This window comes from Montipora foliosa, chromosome 10 (genome assembly GCF_036669935.1).
Source record: "Montipora foliosa isolate CH-2021 chromosome 10, ASM3666993v2, whole genome shotgun sequence".
Taxonomy (NCBI): domain Eukaryota; kingdom Metazoa; phylum Cnidaria; class Anthozoa; order Scleractinia; family Acroporidae; genus Montipora; species Montipora foliosa.
This window is the reverse complement of record NC_090878.1, coordinates 3192704-3210203: the sequence shown is the minus strand read 5'-3', so window position 1 is coordinate 3210203 and position 17500 is coordinate 3192704. Positions and strand designations below refer to the sequence as shown.

At 39.7% G+C, this 17500-nt stretch overlaps 3 protein-coding genes across 3 annotated transcripts in view; 1 reads left to right on the top strand and 2 right to left on the bottom strand.

Annotated features, from left to right (window-relative positions):
• The window catches only part of LOC137973144 (patched domain-containing protein 3-like), a 29153-nt gene extending 24939 nt beyond the window's left edge, over positions 1-4214 (bottom strand). Inside the window, exons 1-3 of the mRNA XM_068819897.1 lie at positions 4053-4214; positions 2063-2309; positions 559-632 (exon numbers count right to left, since the gene is read on the bottom strand). Coding sequence (XP_068675998.1) covers positions 559-632; positions 2063-2309; positions 4053-4165 — 434 coding nt within the window. The 5' untranslated portion in view covers positions 4166-4214. The remainder of the gene's footprint in view (positions 1-558; positions 633-2062; positions 2310-4052) is intronic.
• Positions 4215-5804: 1590 nt separating this feature from the next.
• Positions 5805-12984, top strand: LOC137973762 (centlein-like). Its single transcript, XM_068820645.1, has 3 exons — positions 5805-9135; positions 10196-10351; positions 11425-12984. Exons 1-3 carry the CDS (start codon positions 6035-6037, stop codon positions 11939-11941), a joined length of 3774 nt encoding a protein of 1257 aa, XP_068676746.1. The 5' UTR covers positions 5805-6034; the 3' UTR covers positions 11942-12984.
• A 2060-nt stretch (positions 12985-15044) lies between these two features.
• Positions 15045-17500, bottom strand: part of LOC137973792 (phospholipid-transporting ATPase ABCA1-like) — a 67687-nt gene continuing 65231 nt past the window's right edge. Inside the window, 1 exon segment of the mRNA XM_068820678.1 lies at positions 15045-17083. Coding sequence (XP_068676779.1) covers positions 16937-17083 — 147 coding nt within the window. The 3' untranslated portion in view covers positions 15045-16936.

Genomic DNA, 17500 nt, shown 5'->3' with positions numbered 1-17500 from the left:
AAAGACCATTGCTTGCAACATTTTTATTCACACAAAATAACATATTGAAATCTGTGTCTTGCTGGGTTCTTTAGCGGTGGTGAGACTCTCATGTGTAGACTAGCTCCTCGAAAGAGTATAATATATAGTCTATTTAAGGATGGTGCCTTCCATAATTTGTTACTGTGCATATGTTCTGCGCATCTCGAGATACTCGGGCTTCCTATCGTTCATGCTTACTAATACAGGGGTATTCTTTGTGCTGTTTAAAACTATCCAGAGAAAGTAGATCTTAGTAAGTACTCTTGGTATCCAAAAAGAAAATTAGGGGTAACCATGCATTTTTGAGAGATAATAATATTAAGCTTCAATTTGAGAAAGAATGCCATAGATTACTTTGTATTTTTAAGATTTTTATAAATATTATTCATCAATTATCTTTGAAAAATGCATGGTTACCCTCTATTTTCTTTTTGGATTTCTATAACACATGTTAAGATCTACATTTCCTGCATAATCATAAACCAGGGCAAAAATACCTTTGAATAAGTAGGCACCGTACTTCAAACTATCCTTTACCTAAAGCATATTTTTTCCCATTCCATCTCCGTTCCATTTCCCAGTTGTTTGACTTTATTGTGAATCATCAGTGCCTATAAGGAGAACCAAAAATGTCACACAGAAATGGTAGGTACCACTAATACTAATTTCACTTCAAATTCTGTATTACTGAGAACAGAAACAGTGGTTAAAACATTCTATAAACATGGAATGCCAAAACAAAACCCAAATGCACATTGATATTAAAATGCAGGTCCAAGTCCCATAAGTGTCATGATTGCAGAAGAGATGTTTTCCAGCTTTATTTCAATGCAGTTAAATGTAATTTAGTTAACGGAGTTAACAACAAGGAGCGGCTGTGTTCCCTAAGTGTCTGCGGAATTGTTTTGCGCATGCACCAGTGCATTCTGCTATGTCAACGTTCCTTCATGCCCAACAGTGTTTTGTGTGGCACTTGCGCCATTGTGTGCGGCAGGGGTCTGCGCTCCCCTGCTTTTTGAGTTGTTTGTTCATGCAACTGTGCCAATGCATGCGTGGAGCCAGCATTGGTAAGCCTGTGCAGTCAGTGGTCTTATGTTGTCCACAAGCGCGTGGAATCCCTCCTGTTTGTTGTAGTGCCATGTTCAAGCATAGTTTCTGGGTTGTTCCCCCCCCTCCCACCACCCTCCCCTTTTTCCACTGTATATATACTATATACATGGCTGGGTTGCCTGGATTTGCCAGCCATGAAAGCAGTCTCCATGTAGGAGCTCGCTGCCAATAGTGGAAGCTCCTGGGTGTCGGGGGCACTCAACCTCCATTTAGCGATGCTGTTGTTAACCTGCTTTAAAGTGCCTATCACCTCAACGAATGTTTTCACTTAATTCATTACCTGAAATCGTCCCAAAAACATTGTGTAGTTTTTGGAACCTTTTTACTACCTTTGCCTTTGAAAGATGGATAGAAATGGTAACCATTATACTTTGATCAATAACCAAGCAATGCAATTTAATTTGCATTGCTGTTTTCAAAGAACTATCACAATGCAAAGCAGTCTGTGACGTCAACCTGGTATTGAACCCATTCCTCTTCATTGCTTGGTTTTGGATCAAAGTAATTGACCACTTTTTGCGTCTTTCAAAGCCAATAAAATAGTGAAATTTCAATCAAAAGGTTGTAAAAACAACACAATGTATTTGGGATGATTCTGGAGAATATTAATAAAGTGGAAAAGTGTGTTGAGGTGATAGGCACTTTACAATTTTTCCTTATCAAAAGCAGTAATTATGCTTTTGGAAATCAATATCTACTATTATATTGCAAAGTTTCTTTGAAATTGAACCCAATCACACATCACACTTAACTTAGGATATAGGTGTGAACCGAGTTTTAAAAAACTCAGTCCAGAATGAAGAGAGTCAACAGTTAATGCAGTTCTTGCCTAAGAAACACAATACCCAAGTAAGATCCCATCTTGTTATTGCAAAAATCACTTGCTAAACACTACTATTAATAATGAGTCCCTTCTGAACAATCTTCTCACCTCTTTTAAAATGACAGGAGTGAGAACATCTCCAGCAACAAGAAGTACTACGGACACACGCAGTTCTGTTGGAAAATTTGCATCGACCCAGGTTTTATGTTTCTGAGCTAAGGAATCTGCCGGGGTCCACAACTTGTCTCCACGACTCTCCTGAGTAAACTCAATCAGGCCAACTAGACACAAGCCAGAGACAATCAAGGAAATCAAGATTGTTATCCATGGGCTTCCACCAACTAATTTTCCAAGTCTGTGGAAGGAAGATAGCACAGTGTGAGATATAAAAAGAACCATTTTTTCATGACGAATAACAAATCACAAATATATATTGAGGAGAAGGTGAATCTAAAACTGCAGTCTAATGAGGAAAATTGTGCAGCACGGCACTGATGAGGAAGGAGTAAAGAGGGCTAATAGAAACAAATGCTTTCAGCTAATAATATCGAGGTGCCACTTGTCTCTTTTGCATCTGTTTTTAGTGTCACCATGCAATGATGTACGGCGACATGAAAATTGACTACAACGGAGACTAAGGTGTCATTTTCACATCCCAAAACGCTGCTGCATAATTCTGCATTATGCTGGTTCCTGCAATTCATAACTTAAAGACTTATTGACTCGCTGACCGGCACAATTTGCCTACATCTACACTTCATGTGTAAGAAAGTTATTTCGATAAACAGAAATGTAATTTCCACCGACAAGTATCAAAGCTTATAAAAAAGGTTTTCATGAAAACATGCAAGTGACAGATTCAACAATGAAATTATTTCATGGACAAATAATTTTTGTTATTGAAAAGGGTGGTCTTGATACTGTAAAAAAAGCTAATGATCATTGGAATTCCAATCGATCTTCCTTGGAACACTATGAAAATGAGCGGGATCTCTACTCAATGTGAATAATTTTTGGTACTGATGATTAAAATATTACTTCCCGGACGAATGACTTTAAATTATTCCTTCTAATTGCTAAAAAACACATTATCAACAAAGAGGGGTTCCCCTGCCCAAGATCTTTGCCTAATAAATCGGTATCGAAGATAATTGCAACCAATCTCACGAGACACACATAACAATGATGTAAAGCTAATGTACAACTGCTTGTGGACGAACAAAAAGGAGCTTTCGTTTTTGTCCACCAACATGGCGGCGTTTTCGCAACGTGAAAACCACCAAAAACCGAACACACTTTGCTGTCCTTATTTAAGCTTATAACTTGTGTTTATCGTGTCACGTCACAATTCTCAATGAAATACATTTCAAAACAAATAATTAAAATTTATCACCTTACCTAACAACGTAATAAAATTGCGTTAAGTTGGTATTTTAAATGTCGTAATAGAGTTCGATCGACCTACCTTGGCGTCAAATTTACCCAGCTCTATTTGAAACTTATCCGTCTTATCGCGATTTTCGATAATATCCGCCATCAAAGAAGAAAACAGCTGCCAACGGAAAAGAGTCGCAAGCTAGGAAATGCGACTGAGAATCGAAACGCGACCAAATGCTTGCAATGGACAATACGCAATATCGTTAAGTTAATATTTACCCAAAAGTGACATTCTTGTCAAGAGGTTTACATAGCATTTGTAAACTGATATAACTTGAGGAGGTTTCATAGTTTTATTTAACAGGATGTTTGACAAATATTGCTCTCGCAGCAAAATGTAATGTGGTAGAACTTGAGAGATTGTTTTGAAGATATGAAAAGTTCTTTCGAAATCTTCAAATTTACGAAAAATACGATTACGTAAGTTGGCTCACAAAAACCGATGAAAAAAATGCCGGTTCATTTCCAAAACTTGACGATTTTCGGAGGCGAGATTCATTAAAATTAAGCGAACACATAATTATCCTCAATTGACGACGGACAAGATAAAAATATACGATTTGAAGTCAACTAACATTGCGAAAAATCCGCTGAATCACCAAGTGTTGTTCTCTAGCTATAAGCTTTAATTAATATTACGCATGATAAACTTGTTCCGAACCTGTAAAACCCTTTTTCCAGCGAACCGGTGATGAAATTACTGACTTTCTTCAAGCACCCACAACCTGTTCCCTCTTTTCGAGTTTGCGGAGATGTGTGATCGCTCATTTTCATCCTTTCCTTCTGCTTACGTTGCTGGTGTTTGGTTTGAATAAATCCTAGTTTTTATAATTCCTCGTCATTGTTCAACCGTGTTACCACAGCAGCTGCCAAGGACTAATTACTTCTCACCGGGGTAGGGTAGGCCGAAAATGTTTTTGATTCCTTTACAAACACTTTTTAGTTGTTATTTCGAACTCCCTTGCAGTATCAGATAAATAAGAAAGCTAAATAACTAATAGGATAAAATCAATAAATGAATAAACAATAATCAATGCAACAATAGAACTGAAATAGAGTCATTACTTGCTTTTTACAGAAAGGAGGGAGGAGTCCCAGCGGATTTTCCAATCTTTTACATAGACCAAAAGTTAAAACAGAGTTACTAACTCTGGTTAAAAGAACCAGAGGATAATACATGTAATTGGCCTTAGCGGAAAGTGCCATTATCTATTCATTATATTGCTGCTATTAGCTTCAACACATATGGTCATATCAGTTATTTGAGAACAAAACATCAGTGGGACCGAGACAGCTTGCATTCCTTCTCTATTGTGTTGGATACGCTTTGGTTCATTTCAGCCTCAAAGCTTCATGTATAAAACTATGAACTGACCAGTTACTGCTCTTGCATCTTTTCGAGATTTACTAGTATCTTCCGATTTCTTTCTTGTTCAAATTGGTGAGAAGATTTTTCAAACCTTTTTTGGTCGCTGCGCTTGCTTTAGGCTCGATATTACCAGTCGCTGTTTCGAAAACCAGAATTCGCGTGAGCGGCGGAAATCGAACCTACACTTGCTTCGAACCGAACGCTTTATACAAAAATATGTTGGTAGAGAAATATAAATTTCTCAGTTATTGGAAAAATTCAAATCTTGTAAACTGTAGTACTGACTTTCTTAAACTCGAATGATTTAAAGATGTCTTGATGAATTCTATGTGATACTCTCAAAAAATCAAGGGGTAAAAATTTGATCATAGTACCACTTTAATGAATTTTCTAAAAAAAGTCTTACGAGAGATCTCATTTGTGTTGCTATGGTGACAGTTTTGTGTCGCGGAGAAACATTGCAGTCATAGCATTGAAGTAGTAAGGCTGTTCTCATTTGAATGTGAACAGGTTTAAAACAAGGTATCGTCAGAGAAACCGAAGTATGTTCCTCCCCCTCGAATGCGTATTTCAGCATAAGACGTTAAGTAAGTCTCCAAGTTGACTTGAGTTTCTGTAGAAACCGTTGTTTCATGGGTGCGAGACAGGTGTTGTTAAGACAACGTTTCTAAATAATAAATCAACACTGGGTGGATGAGAGGATGAAAACGACGCAATAAAATTGAGGTTTTTAAGAGTCTCTGAAGAATAATTTTCTACAACTGATGAAAAAAATGATTTATAAAGCACTGAGCACTTGTACTTGTAAATGTCGCATTAAATGAAAGCTACAGTTTTTTTCATTTTTTAATAACAGAAAGACAATATCTTATATTAAAGTTATAACCATGTTACATTGAATTTTATCCTCGTTGGTAGACATTATATAATGAGCTCAATAATGCACGCATTTTGATTGGTTCTCACCTGTAATGCGCATAGCGTAGCTGACGTCATCTTCAAAAACTATAAGACTGGGTACGAGTCCAGCATTCGAGAGAGACTAGGACTTAAACCAATATGGCGGAAATGGCGGTTGGAAAGGCAGTCGAAGATCATTGTGATAATGAAGAGTTTCTCCTGGTGATAAGATTAGATACATGCATAGAAACACATCAAAATGTAAGATGGGTATTTTTTGCTCCGTTGTGGAGGAAAAGAGCTCAATCGCTTGACTGAAATCGAGGGAAGCAGGCTTCAATCGATCGACGATTGTGTTAAAGCCATTGTATTAAATGAACTTATTTGACGCGATGGAAGCATCTAAAGATCATAAAATGGTGGACGACCTAATTGCTGAAAATCGAGCTATATTAGAGGAGCTAGAGCAGTGTAAAGCAGACAAGGATTTTGTCTGGAATCTGTGGCGAAGATTGCAATCTTCACAACCAGATGTGACGTCCGTCGTGAGTATGGTTGTTACGAGAGAGAAGGAAAAAAGCGAGCACAAAGACAAAAAGGTATTGGAGATATTGCAGTTAAAAGATGAAAAGATCAAAGAACTTAAAGAGAACGTTTTATCAGCGGAGGACGAATCTCACTACTGCAAGACAAGGTATCATGATTTGCTACTCGAGAATGAAGAACTCAAGCAAAAGATGGATGAAAAACAAAGCGAGTTCTCTACAAAGGAGAAAGAATTGAGAGATGAAAATAATTATTTAAGCTGTCTACTGAAAGCTCATCAAGAACATAAGAAGGCAGATGAAGAAACAGTTAAGGAGAATTTGGACAGGATCACCGAGGAAAAAAACGAACTCAAGGTTCGAATAGTGGACCTGGAGAAACAAGTTAGCGATTTTAGTGAGGAAAAGTTAAATATGGCTTCGGCAATTAGTGCAAATGCATCGTTAGAAGAGAAGATAAAAGCTTTAGAGGTTGAGGTTGAAGATCTGACGATGAAAAGTGCTGAAGTCGCAAAGACATGCGATGAGGCCGAATTAAAGCTAAATAACAAAGAAAATGAGGTAAAAGAACAATTAGAGATGTTGAGCGAAAAGGTAGTTAAAATTGCTGAATTGGAAAGGGAACTGGGTGCTATGACCAGTGAACTTGGTGAGGCAAGAGAGAGTTACAAACGGGCAACAGCTCAAATTTCAGAACAGGCCAGAGTTATCCAACATTACAAAGAAGTACAGCAAAAAAACCGAGTGGCAGCGACAGGTCGCGAGCAGGAATATCGCAAAGAAGTCGCTTCATTGCAAAAATCCGTGGTTGATCTTCAATCTCGATGCTCGGCTCTCCAAGAAAAGCAGACTAAATTACTTCAAGAAAATGGAGCTTTGAAGGAAAGTTCAGCAAAGCTACAAGAAGATCTTAAAGTGAAAGAATTGATTATTGGTGAATTGAAGGATACTGTGAGGGAGGGTATTCGTTCTGTCGATGTTTCCAAAAGGGAGGGGAGGTTAAATGATTCTGATAAGGGCGATGACTGGGGCCCAGTGAAAGTAAGGACAAATGGAGCAAACGATCCCCAGTCTCGACGGGACCAATATTTTGACCGACTGGGAAAAGGGCCAAGTGGAGAACTCATAAATAATGAGCCAAACAGTAATGTTGAGGAGTCGGGGTCAGAAGTTGCCTTTGAAGAAACCAAATCAACAGAGAGAAGGCTATGCAAACTTACGGCACTTGGTGAACTCGAAAACAGGTTAAGTGAAAACCGAGCTATGATCAATGGATTAAAGAAATTGTTGGAGCTTAAGGAAGCTGAACTTGTGGAGACCAGGCGTACGCATGCTCAGCGCCAACAGCGTTACAGGATGCTGAAGGAGAATTATCAACTTGTATTGGAGCAGATTAAGACCTATGAAGAGAGATCAGACGGCTTGGAAACCGGAAGGGAAGCTGTACTTCCGGAAAGACCTGAGGAACGAGAGCTGAGGCACTTGGATAGTGATCAGGTGTGGAAAGAGTTGGCTTATTATAAACATGAATACGAAGCTCTGGCTAATGAAAGGCATGAAGTTTTGGAGGAGGTTGACGTACTTCGTGTCCAGCAAGCTAATAATGTTGCAAATACACAAGAACTCCGAGTTCAACTAAGCGAAGAGGAAGCAGAGAAGTCCGAGTTACTGAGGAAGATTGCTGCAAAAGACGATGCATTTGAGGTTCTCCGACTCGAAGTGGAGAAAGGGGAAGACCAGCTAGTGAGCTGGAAAGAAAAAGCTCTCCAAGGACAAGCAATAAGTGGCGAACTTGAAGAAGAAAACCAGCTTCTTAAGCAGGAAATGAAAGCCTTAAAAGGACAGAACAGAAGTCTTACAGATGAGTTTAATCGTCTTGCAGACGAATACAGTGATATTAAAAGACTTTACGATGACATAGCGAAAAAAGAGAATAGAGAGAATAAGCCTACAGAAAAGAGAATTGAACTCAGAGAAGCCGCCACCCAGACGGAAAATGACAGCGGAACTATCCGTATGGACAGAGAGTTCGCTGTACAAGGAGTGGAATCCTTGAGTAGCTATGATGAACAAGTCAAACGAATCGCGGATAGACTTTTAACGAGCCCTCCAAAAGAAGTAGGAGAGCAACGTGCCACTCAAGGTTCTGATGTCACACAACGCAATGAGGTAATTCAAGCTCCTGTTGTCACGCAAGGCACACAGACAGATAACATCCCTCGCTTTGTCGATTCTGGCATAAACGTGAATTTAGACGCTGAGGATGTTTCTTCCATGGATGAGGAGGTGGCATTTGACGTTAAAAACAGTGTTAAAAAGGGTAAAGGTCCTGTGCGTCCACAGGAGTCCCCACAGGTTAAAAGCATGATAAAGAAGACCCCGCGGAGAAATGAGTGGGCCAGCGCGAAGCAACGAATTCTTAGCCTAACACAAGAAGTATCCGCGCTGCGAAAATCAAAAGATAAAGCGGTGAAAGCAATGAATCTTCAAAAAGTCGAATACGAAAGTTTGCAGACCGAGTATAGCACCTTGCTGGCTAAATTGCAGTTAAGTCGAAATTCTGTCCAGCATTTAACGGATAGTTTGAAGATGAGCGAGAGAAAAAATGAGCAATTAATCGCCGAGTTGAAAGAGCGGACGGAAGAAGGCGCAAAACCAAGTGCCTTGTCTATCGCAGAGTGGAAGCGTTTAGAAGAAGAACTGCGCATGGCAACGATGGAGTGTATTCGTCTGGCTGGTATTGTTAGAACGATAGGAGCCGAAAATGAACAATTGAGATTAAAAATAAAGGAATTACTGGACAGTAAAGCACGACTTGATCACGTGGCCACGCAGAAGAAAACGCTATTAGAAGAAATGAAAGCTAAGGTGAAAGAAGTGGAAGAAAAAGCTAAGAGAGATTCGGAGGCGGCAAAGAATTTGGAAGAGAGGTCCTTCTTTGATCTTGCAATTGCAAATAAGTTGTTTTAAAATCGATTGAAAGTTAAGGTCGCTCTTCATTTGACATTACTTTGTTTCCTCTCTTCCTCCATCACTTGTCCTAGTCCTGTTTGCTCTCTCCTCTCTTTTCCTCTCCTTTCCCATTCATTCATTTTTTCTCTTTCGTTCCATTTTCCCCCATCCCACCCCTTTCTGTCTTACTCGTTCTTTCTTGGTCGTGCGTTGCTGGTTTTCTCTAATCTCGTTTCATTTAAGCCTCTTCTATTAATTTCCAGTTTTTTTTCTCTTCCTTCTGGCCTTACTGTTTCTTCAGTTATTTTTATCTGTGACTATAGCGGAAGACCTTAGACAGCAATGACCAGAACCAGGTTGCTGACCAGCGGTTTTCGTTAAAACAATGGTTTGCTGGGGGTGCTCAGTCTCGCGGGCTCAAAAAACCTGGTTGTGGTCATTGTTCTTTGAGGTTTTTCTGCAATAGCCCTTTTCACGGTTAGTTTTTCTCATTTGCATTACAATGTAAGTACAAAGTAAGCAATAGGCTTTTGTTTTAACGCGGGTCAATAGACCTTATTCACGATGGCCGCCATGTTGGATTTGCTATTATCATGCAAATTAGCAACACACTTCTGAGGGGGCAAACAACACAAATTCGAGAGGTTATAACGAACATCTTAGCCACACAGATGATTTGTTTCACGTTCATTGAATGTTTATCACCTAAGTAATGAAGTAGAATGATTAAACAAGTTACTTCGACGTTTTTTAGTGAAAAATGAGCAGCTAACGAAGTAGAAAGTCAAACTGTCAAAGGCAATGCAAAGATATAAAATTATTATAAAAGGTACTTAATTCTAAATACTAAAATGGACTTTTAGCAATGTTATTTCAATATTTCGATGAGCCGATTTTCCGCAATTTGCCGTTTTTCCAATGATTGCCCCCCAGCATAACACATGGCTAATTTGCATGACAATTTGAAAACCAACATGGCGGCTATCGTGAATAAGGCCTATTGTAACCACTCTGTCATCTTTTTATTTCTCTTTCCAGGCTCTCGCAGCTCAAAGAAAGAGAGAAAACCAATAAAGTAAGACTGGAGACCATGGAGCTTCGGTTGGATAGTGAAATGAGAGAAAAGCAAAAATATCATCAGCAATTGAGCAACTGTCAGGAGGAGCTAAAGAAAAAAACCCAGCAACTAAATAGGTAAAGGATAGTTAACACACGGAACTCATTTCTTGTGGCTGTTTGCCAATGACGGTCATTCCAGCGTTGATTGACGAACAGCAAGCATAACAGCGAACGTTATTGAACAGACCACCGCTCGAATGATTACAAGTTGAAAGCTTATCAAATTCCTTTGACGTTAAGCTATGGCCACGCTTAGATTTGGTTGGCGTGGCCTTCGGGGGCGGGGCTTCCGGGGCGGGGCTTTGAGGGCGGGGCGTGGCCGAGATAAGCTTCAACCAAGCAACAACAATTGACACAATCAATCTGTACACCAATTCGGACGTTTTTGTTTATCCGTAAATATCTACTCACTTTTGATACTGCGGTGTAAAACAACAAAAAAAAAACAAACAACATCACATTTCATTTTAATGAAAATCCTTTTTGGTTTCCAATTTCCAGAAAACGCTTGTCTCTTACCCAAACAAAACGATGAATTTGGAAACAAGATGTCACAGAACACTTGACACTATTTCCAAATTCCAGTTTGAGAAGAGTCAAAATATACAAAATATGCCCCCCCCCCCTTCCCCCATTGTAATAATTTGTTCTTGCAAAATACGAAAAACAAGTCGTCAATCTGCGAAATATAAATCCCTTGCACTCTACCAGTACACTGTAGCACTTTGAAAAAGGCCTCTTTTTATATTAGGTGACAAATATTAAATGAATAATCTCTTCATTAATCTCATATTGTAGCCCTAAGGCTGAATTGCCTGAGGAGACAGCGAAACATACAAAATAATTCCTTTCTTATTTTTTCTAATGTAAAAACGGGACGAAGGTTGTGACACGTACAATTCTCCATCGACGACTTTTGGAAAATATATTTACTACGTATGTTTCCTTGTATACAGTCGTGCACAGGACGCATTGCGCGTCTAGACAAACTATCCGCTCTAAGACGCCTGAAAGATGCTCTTATTAAAAAGTGTGCCCAACCAGACTCACAATCCATCTTAACACTGGACAAGGCAAACAGTCGCAGAGCAAATGAAAGATCGGTTATTTCGCATTTATTTTGAACAAAGCCTATGCTCTGTTTGCAGGTCGCAGACGCTACGCAACCAGGCCAAAATTGTGGTGAGTGAGATGGAGGCTGCCGCTACAATGCAGCTTCACGGATTGGCCAATCAGAGTGAAGCTACGATTGCCTCGCTACAGCGTAAACTTGACAAGGCCCGCGAACGAACAGAAGAGTTCCAAGGTTTCGTTAGAACATTGGTGGAAGAGCTGCTCACGCGAACTCGAACAGTGCAACGAAAAATCGACGAACTGAACGAAAAACAGTGGAGAGAAACCTCACCGACGGCTGTAAAGGAGGCTCAGAGCAAAGCTTGCTCGATACTGAACATATCGTCCTCGGATCTCGAATCAATTTTGGAAGTGAGTACTGTCCAGAAGGAAGAGGAATTGAAATTGAGGACAGAACAAGAAAAAGCGTGGATAGCTGAGGTAGAATCTGCTTTAAGGCGACAAGGGACGTTTGCAGCGCCCCTGGTAGAAGTTTTGTTGGATTTGGTGGACGAACGAGTTGCTGTCGAGACAAAATATGCCGGATTGTAATTCATCCTAGAGTTTTGTATTTATTTCTGAATTAAGTGACTGTACCAATAAATATTGAATCTCAACGCAGTCTGTGCTGCTTGTAACCATACAATCTACCTATCAAATCAAAGCAAGAGATGGAAGAAACTCGCAGTTACTCATTAAGAAAATCTCTATTGAAGGAGACAATAGGTAAAACAACCAAACATTTTAAGGAAAAAGTGTTACGAAAACCCATGTTAAAGGCCCACCAACAACCGACAGGCATTTCGACCGTTTGTTTTTATAATGGTAATTCGCATCGCTTATTGTAGCGAGCTGATTGGATGAATTTCAGCTTTGGCGGGATTTTCATCTAAGAAAATTGTTGTGTTTTTTTTTAATTTTAATGAAAATAGTTATGTGGCACGCAATGCCCGTAGAGTGGGCCTTTAAAGGGAGCCTACACTAAAACAAGAATTGTAAAATATTGAACATAATACACCTTATTCCAAAATGGCTGCCATTTTAGTATTCTTTTGTTTCTATGCAAATTAACCCTTATGGCCTCGCTCTCAAACGTAAAATTCAAAAGAATATTTAACTTTGAACGAGGCCGTAAGGGCCAATTTGCATGGAAACAAAAAAATGCTGAAATGGCGACCATTTTGAAATAAGGTGTATGTTTACAATCAAACTTGTTTGATCTTTTTCCAATGGTAGCGTTTGTATTGGAAATAGAAAAATTTCAAAAACGCCTGTTTTGGTTTTCAAATTTCCCGGGACCTGCCATTTTGAATAATTGTGACGTGTAATGGTGGCTCTGTTGCATTCACGCAAAGATCTTTTGTTCGGAAACATTAGGACAACTATTACACGTCACAATTACTCAAAATAGCAGCGCCCGGGAAATTTGAAATCCAAAGCAAGCGTTTTTGAAATTTGTTACTCCGGATGCAAACGCTTTCATTAGAAAAAGTTGGAACAATTTTGATGGTAAGTATTATGTTCAGTATTTAAAGTTTTATTCTTGTTTTAGTGCAGGTTCCCTCAGGGACATTCCCTTAATCGCCAGCTTCTACAAGACCCTGATCTGACGAACTCCTTGGTTGGTGTCCTGTGTCGCTTCGATAAGAGCCCAGAGGCCACAAGAATAGGAATACGAAGGAACAATTAAAGAAAAAAATCGTAAACTTATATCAGCTTGGCGTCTTCGACTGTGCGTGTAACAACCCGGGAGCGAGGTTTTCATTTCTAACTTGAGCGAAACCATTACACCACTCTCTCATGGCCTGTTTATATGTGGCGGGCTGGGGCCCGTTTCCCGAAAGTCCCGAAACTTTAAGGGCCGTTTTCGGGTGTCACAATTTCCTTTGTATCTCAAGAACGGAGATGTTTTAAGTCGTCAAACTTCACAGTTACTTTTTTTTTTTCTGTTACCTTGAAAACATCTTAAAAGATCGGCTTTCCATAACAAGCGATTGGCAGTTTCGCAAATGGCCCCTGGCCCTGTAAAAGGGCTGAAGTGTACATGGACGATTCCAGCCCGGTTTCAGGAATTTGTTTACGTGCCTAGTAACCGTCAAAGTGACGCATGGGGCAACTGGTGAATTTTCTTGTTTTGGTTCGAAGTGAAGGATCATTTTAGCTCTAGCAAGTACGGAGTGGCATTTTAAAACAAAAGATGCAAAAATATTCCTGTGATCATGCAAATCTGGCCACGTTTGCAAGGCAACCCACGCGTCATGACAATTGAAAACTGGGCTGGACCATTTATATTAGAATTTTTCAGCCCGGCCTGCCGAGATCTCGGTAGCTCATCAGACCGGGATCTCGGCAAGCGGCCAGCCCGCCTTCTCACATAAACGAACCGAGATTTTACTAAAGAAAATGGGCATTACCGGAGATATCGGTAAAGAGGGCCAGCCCACCTGAACGAGCTGGCTCCCCTCATACAAACAGGCCCTCACAATTCACGGAGCAGAAATTCACCATACCCTTTACGATAATTGCTACAATGTCACTCTCCTACATTCCCGGACGTCTTCTTTCGATTTGTGGTGAAACAACCGATAGTATTCAGAAGCTTGGGACTTCGACCCCTGTGGGTAGTGCTCGGATTTTTCCGAGCATGCCTCCCGAGTCATCATCGATTACTCTTGAATAAAGCTCTTCTTAAAAGATATGACGTCAAGGCTTTTAGGTTAAATTTCACGGCATGGTCTCATTTCTTTGCCTCATAATTCCCAAGGGAAATCTCGATGCAAAAGAACATTTCTACTTCTCTTGTAAAAATTTCGGAGTCACATTCTAACATCAAACGTACTGATTTCCATCAAGTCTAGAAGTAACAAAGATGAACAACAAGTGTTTTGCTTATACCCACCTTGTAGCCAAGAAACACCATCGAATGGCGGTCAGTAATCAATCTTGCCAATGTGAATCATCATTTGTCATCGTATTCTATCACTTTGGCATGACATCCTTAATATATACTCGAGTTCCTGCAAACATTTCGTCACGACGCTTCATCTGGTCCTACAGTTGTAAACTGTGTAACTGACCACTGTGAAAGTTATAGAAGAAAGAGAACAGGATACAGTTCATTTAACTAAGGGCGCGTTCTTTTGGGGCTACTCCGAATATAGGGTAATCGTGTACTTTTGGGACCAATTCGGCAGATGCGTTCTTTTGGGAATTGGTATTCCGTGTATTGTTATTCGTAAACCGGAATAGTCCAAAAGAATGCGCCCTAACTTAATGTTTTTATACGGAATGGATCACGCACGTGCAGAGTAAAAGCGTGCAAAGCGATCGTTGGAGCCAATCAATCCTCTTGAGGCCCATTCTCGTCCCCAGAGCACACAGTTTCTTTTGGTCATGCCGTCGGCGACCAAACGAAAAGGAGGGCTCAAAGAATTGAGGTCCGTTCACACAAGCAAAATGCTTCCTTCGGTACAGACGAGGCGTTCCTCGAATAAAAAGCGGTGTAAACGGAGGTCTGCTGTCGCTTTATTAATTCATTTCATATCGCAAACGAAGTGTATCACATTTCATAAAATCTATCATATACCCTTAAACTCGGCTTTTCTTACCCTCTCCTTAAATTAAAACCATTTACTCACACAACATTAAACGAGCGTTTTGTATTCGTTTCAAAGTTTATTGAACTGAAAATAACCACAAAAACCCGTCAGTCATCATTCAAAAATACAAGTTCCATGTAAAAGGGACATGCTTTATTATAAGGCAATAGAATACTTAGAGCTATGAAATTGTAAAACTGATGTGAGTGAAAGGTGTTTCTACGTAAAAGATACTAAAAATACAAACTCTGAACATTAAATAATACGGCAAAAAAAATCTCTAAAATTTCCTAAACCAAATTGACTCGTTGTAGAAATCAGTGAATCCACGTAGTACCAGACCACGAGTTTCACAACAGACTCCTAAAACAAAGTTTCCCGAGTCTTGTCAAACATTTAAAATATCCTATATGGCGATCACATTTCTCTCAGGAGGTGAAAATCGCGCGCAATCGCGCGAGGGAGACGAACAATCGCGAAAAACAGACGGACGAGGACGTTAAATTTCCACGCGCGAACCATTTTTGCCAAAAGAGAGAACCGTTCTCTCTGTTGCTCGTCTCACCAAGCAAACGTCTTTAAATCTTTCCTGAGAGAAAGGAAGTACCGCCTATGGTATCCTAATATCTCTAATTCAATATGAACTTGACTCCGTGCTATCAACTTGCACATTTCATGCAGTACAAAATATGAATTCGCTATACGTGACTTTTCACTTCAAAAAAAGATGTCATGTTCAACATAGTTCAAAACGAATCAACGACTGGCGCAGACAACAAAAGAAATCGGATTTAAAGTTCGAAGTTCGCAAACACAGCAGAATTCTTGTTGGGATCTTTACAAGCCAATAAAGAATCCAAAAACGACCAGATAATATCAGCGAACTTTCAGGAACTGGACAAAAAATGACCAACACAAGTTTCGCTTCGTTTTTACTTACTTGATCAAGCATGCAAATGATGAGAATAAAGGAAATGGTCACCAGTTCGTTCGACAAAGTCCCCTAACCAGTGCAAAGCAAGATGAAAATATTAGCGTGGATCAGTGACACCTTGAGGCAGGGTTTCATCCACTGAACTAAAATGAGGTTAACACAGTGTCGACCACAGTAGGGTGAAGTGACCTTGAAAAGTCAAGTACAACGAAAACAAACACTTACCTCTACTCGGTGTATAATCAGTCAAACTGTCCGTGTCAATACATTGACTACAAATGAACGCGTTACTTTAATGTATGCGAGTTCATTCAGGTTTTGTGACTTTAGTCACGCAATCATTTAGCTATATTTTCTCTACCTTGGTAACGACCGTCACGCTGTCAAGTTGTCACTTGTATTTCATGGTGTCACTTTATCTCTCTGGATTTAGAATCCATACTTCTTCAAAACTTATCTACTGGTCAATATTAAACAAATATATGTACAACAAAAGGAACTAAATGTACCACAGCAGGCAACTGACGCGAAAAAGATCCGCGGAAGTACCCTTCGAGAACTTCCACTGTACTACTTGTGTCTTCAAGAGGCAACAGACAGGAAAACAAGAAAATCCCGAAATAATGGCAAAATGTACAAAGCACTCCCCGCTTTTGCAGTTTACACGAGCAAAATGCCCTAACATTTATTACGAAACAAAGAGATGTGCGAAAAAGAATGCCTTTCGTTACAGGCGTTGTTTCGTATGATGTCTTGTTGGACTGGAAACGACACTGATACTCTTACAATGAAGATACGAAATGCTGCCGATTCTCATGTTTAAAGAAACCAAGCCTCACACTCAGTATTCTGTGACGTTGAAAACACAAAAACCTGAAGATTACCACAAATCTCCTTCATAGACGCTTTCAAGCACCACAACATTCAAATCGCAAATGATCTGAGAAGAAAATTGCAACTACACTTCGGATAGAAGAGTTAACAATGCGCTTTTGTGCATGTGTTGCCACGAAGTTAAACACTGACTTCAGTGAGACGATCGGACAATCTCAGATAGGTAACGTCACTGTCCAATCCTCGGTCAGTAACTGGTGGTTCCTCTTCTTCACATAATTCTTCGGCGATGCCATCGGTTTGATTTTTAGCAAAGTTAATAAAGACCTGAAATTAAAAACAAAATCAATTGGTAACAAGGCCTTTGATTGTTGTAAAGCAGTAGCATATCAACACCCATCTTCTTCTGCTCTGATAATGCAAAGGGATCTCTACCTTTTGAGTCGTTGGGTGAAATGCTTAAAAGAAGATGTGTGGTGCTTTTTAAAGTGACCATCACCTCAACACGCTTTTCCCCTTTATTTGTTCTCCGAAATAGTCCAAAATACATCGCGTTGTTTTTAGAAAGTTTTGATAAAAAAAATTTCCCTTTTTGAGGCTTCGAAAGACGGGAAAAGTGGTCATATCTTGATCCATAGCCAAGCGATAAAGAGGAATGGATTCGATACCAGGTTGACGTCACAAATTAATTTGCATCGCTGTTTTCAAAGAAACATCACAATGCAAAGAAATCTGTGACGTCAA

Bases quoted from the DNA above. Each gene is read 5' to 3' on its own strand.
- LOC137973762 (XM_068820645.1), top strand. From the start codon at position 6,035: ATGAACTTATTTGACGCGATGGAAGCATCTAAAGATCATAAAATGGTG. The intron at 9,136-10,195 runs GTCCTTCTTTGA...TTCTCTTTCCAG, and splicing joins GCAAAGAATTTGGAAGAGAG to GCTCTCGCAGCTCAAAGAAA. The intron at 10,352-11,424 runs GTAAAGGATAGT...CTCTGTTTGCAG, and splicing joins AAAACCCAGCAACTAAATAG to GTCGCAGACGCTACGCAACC.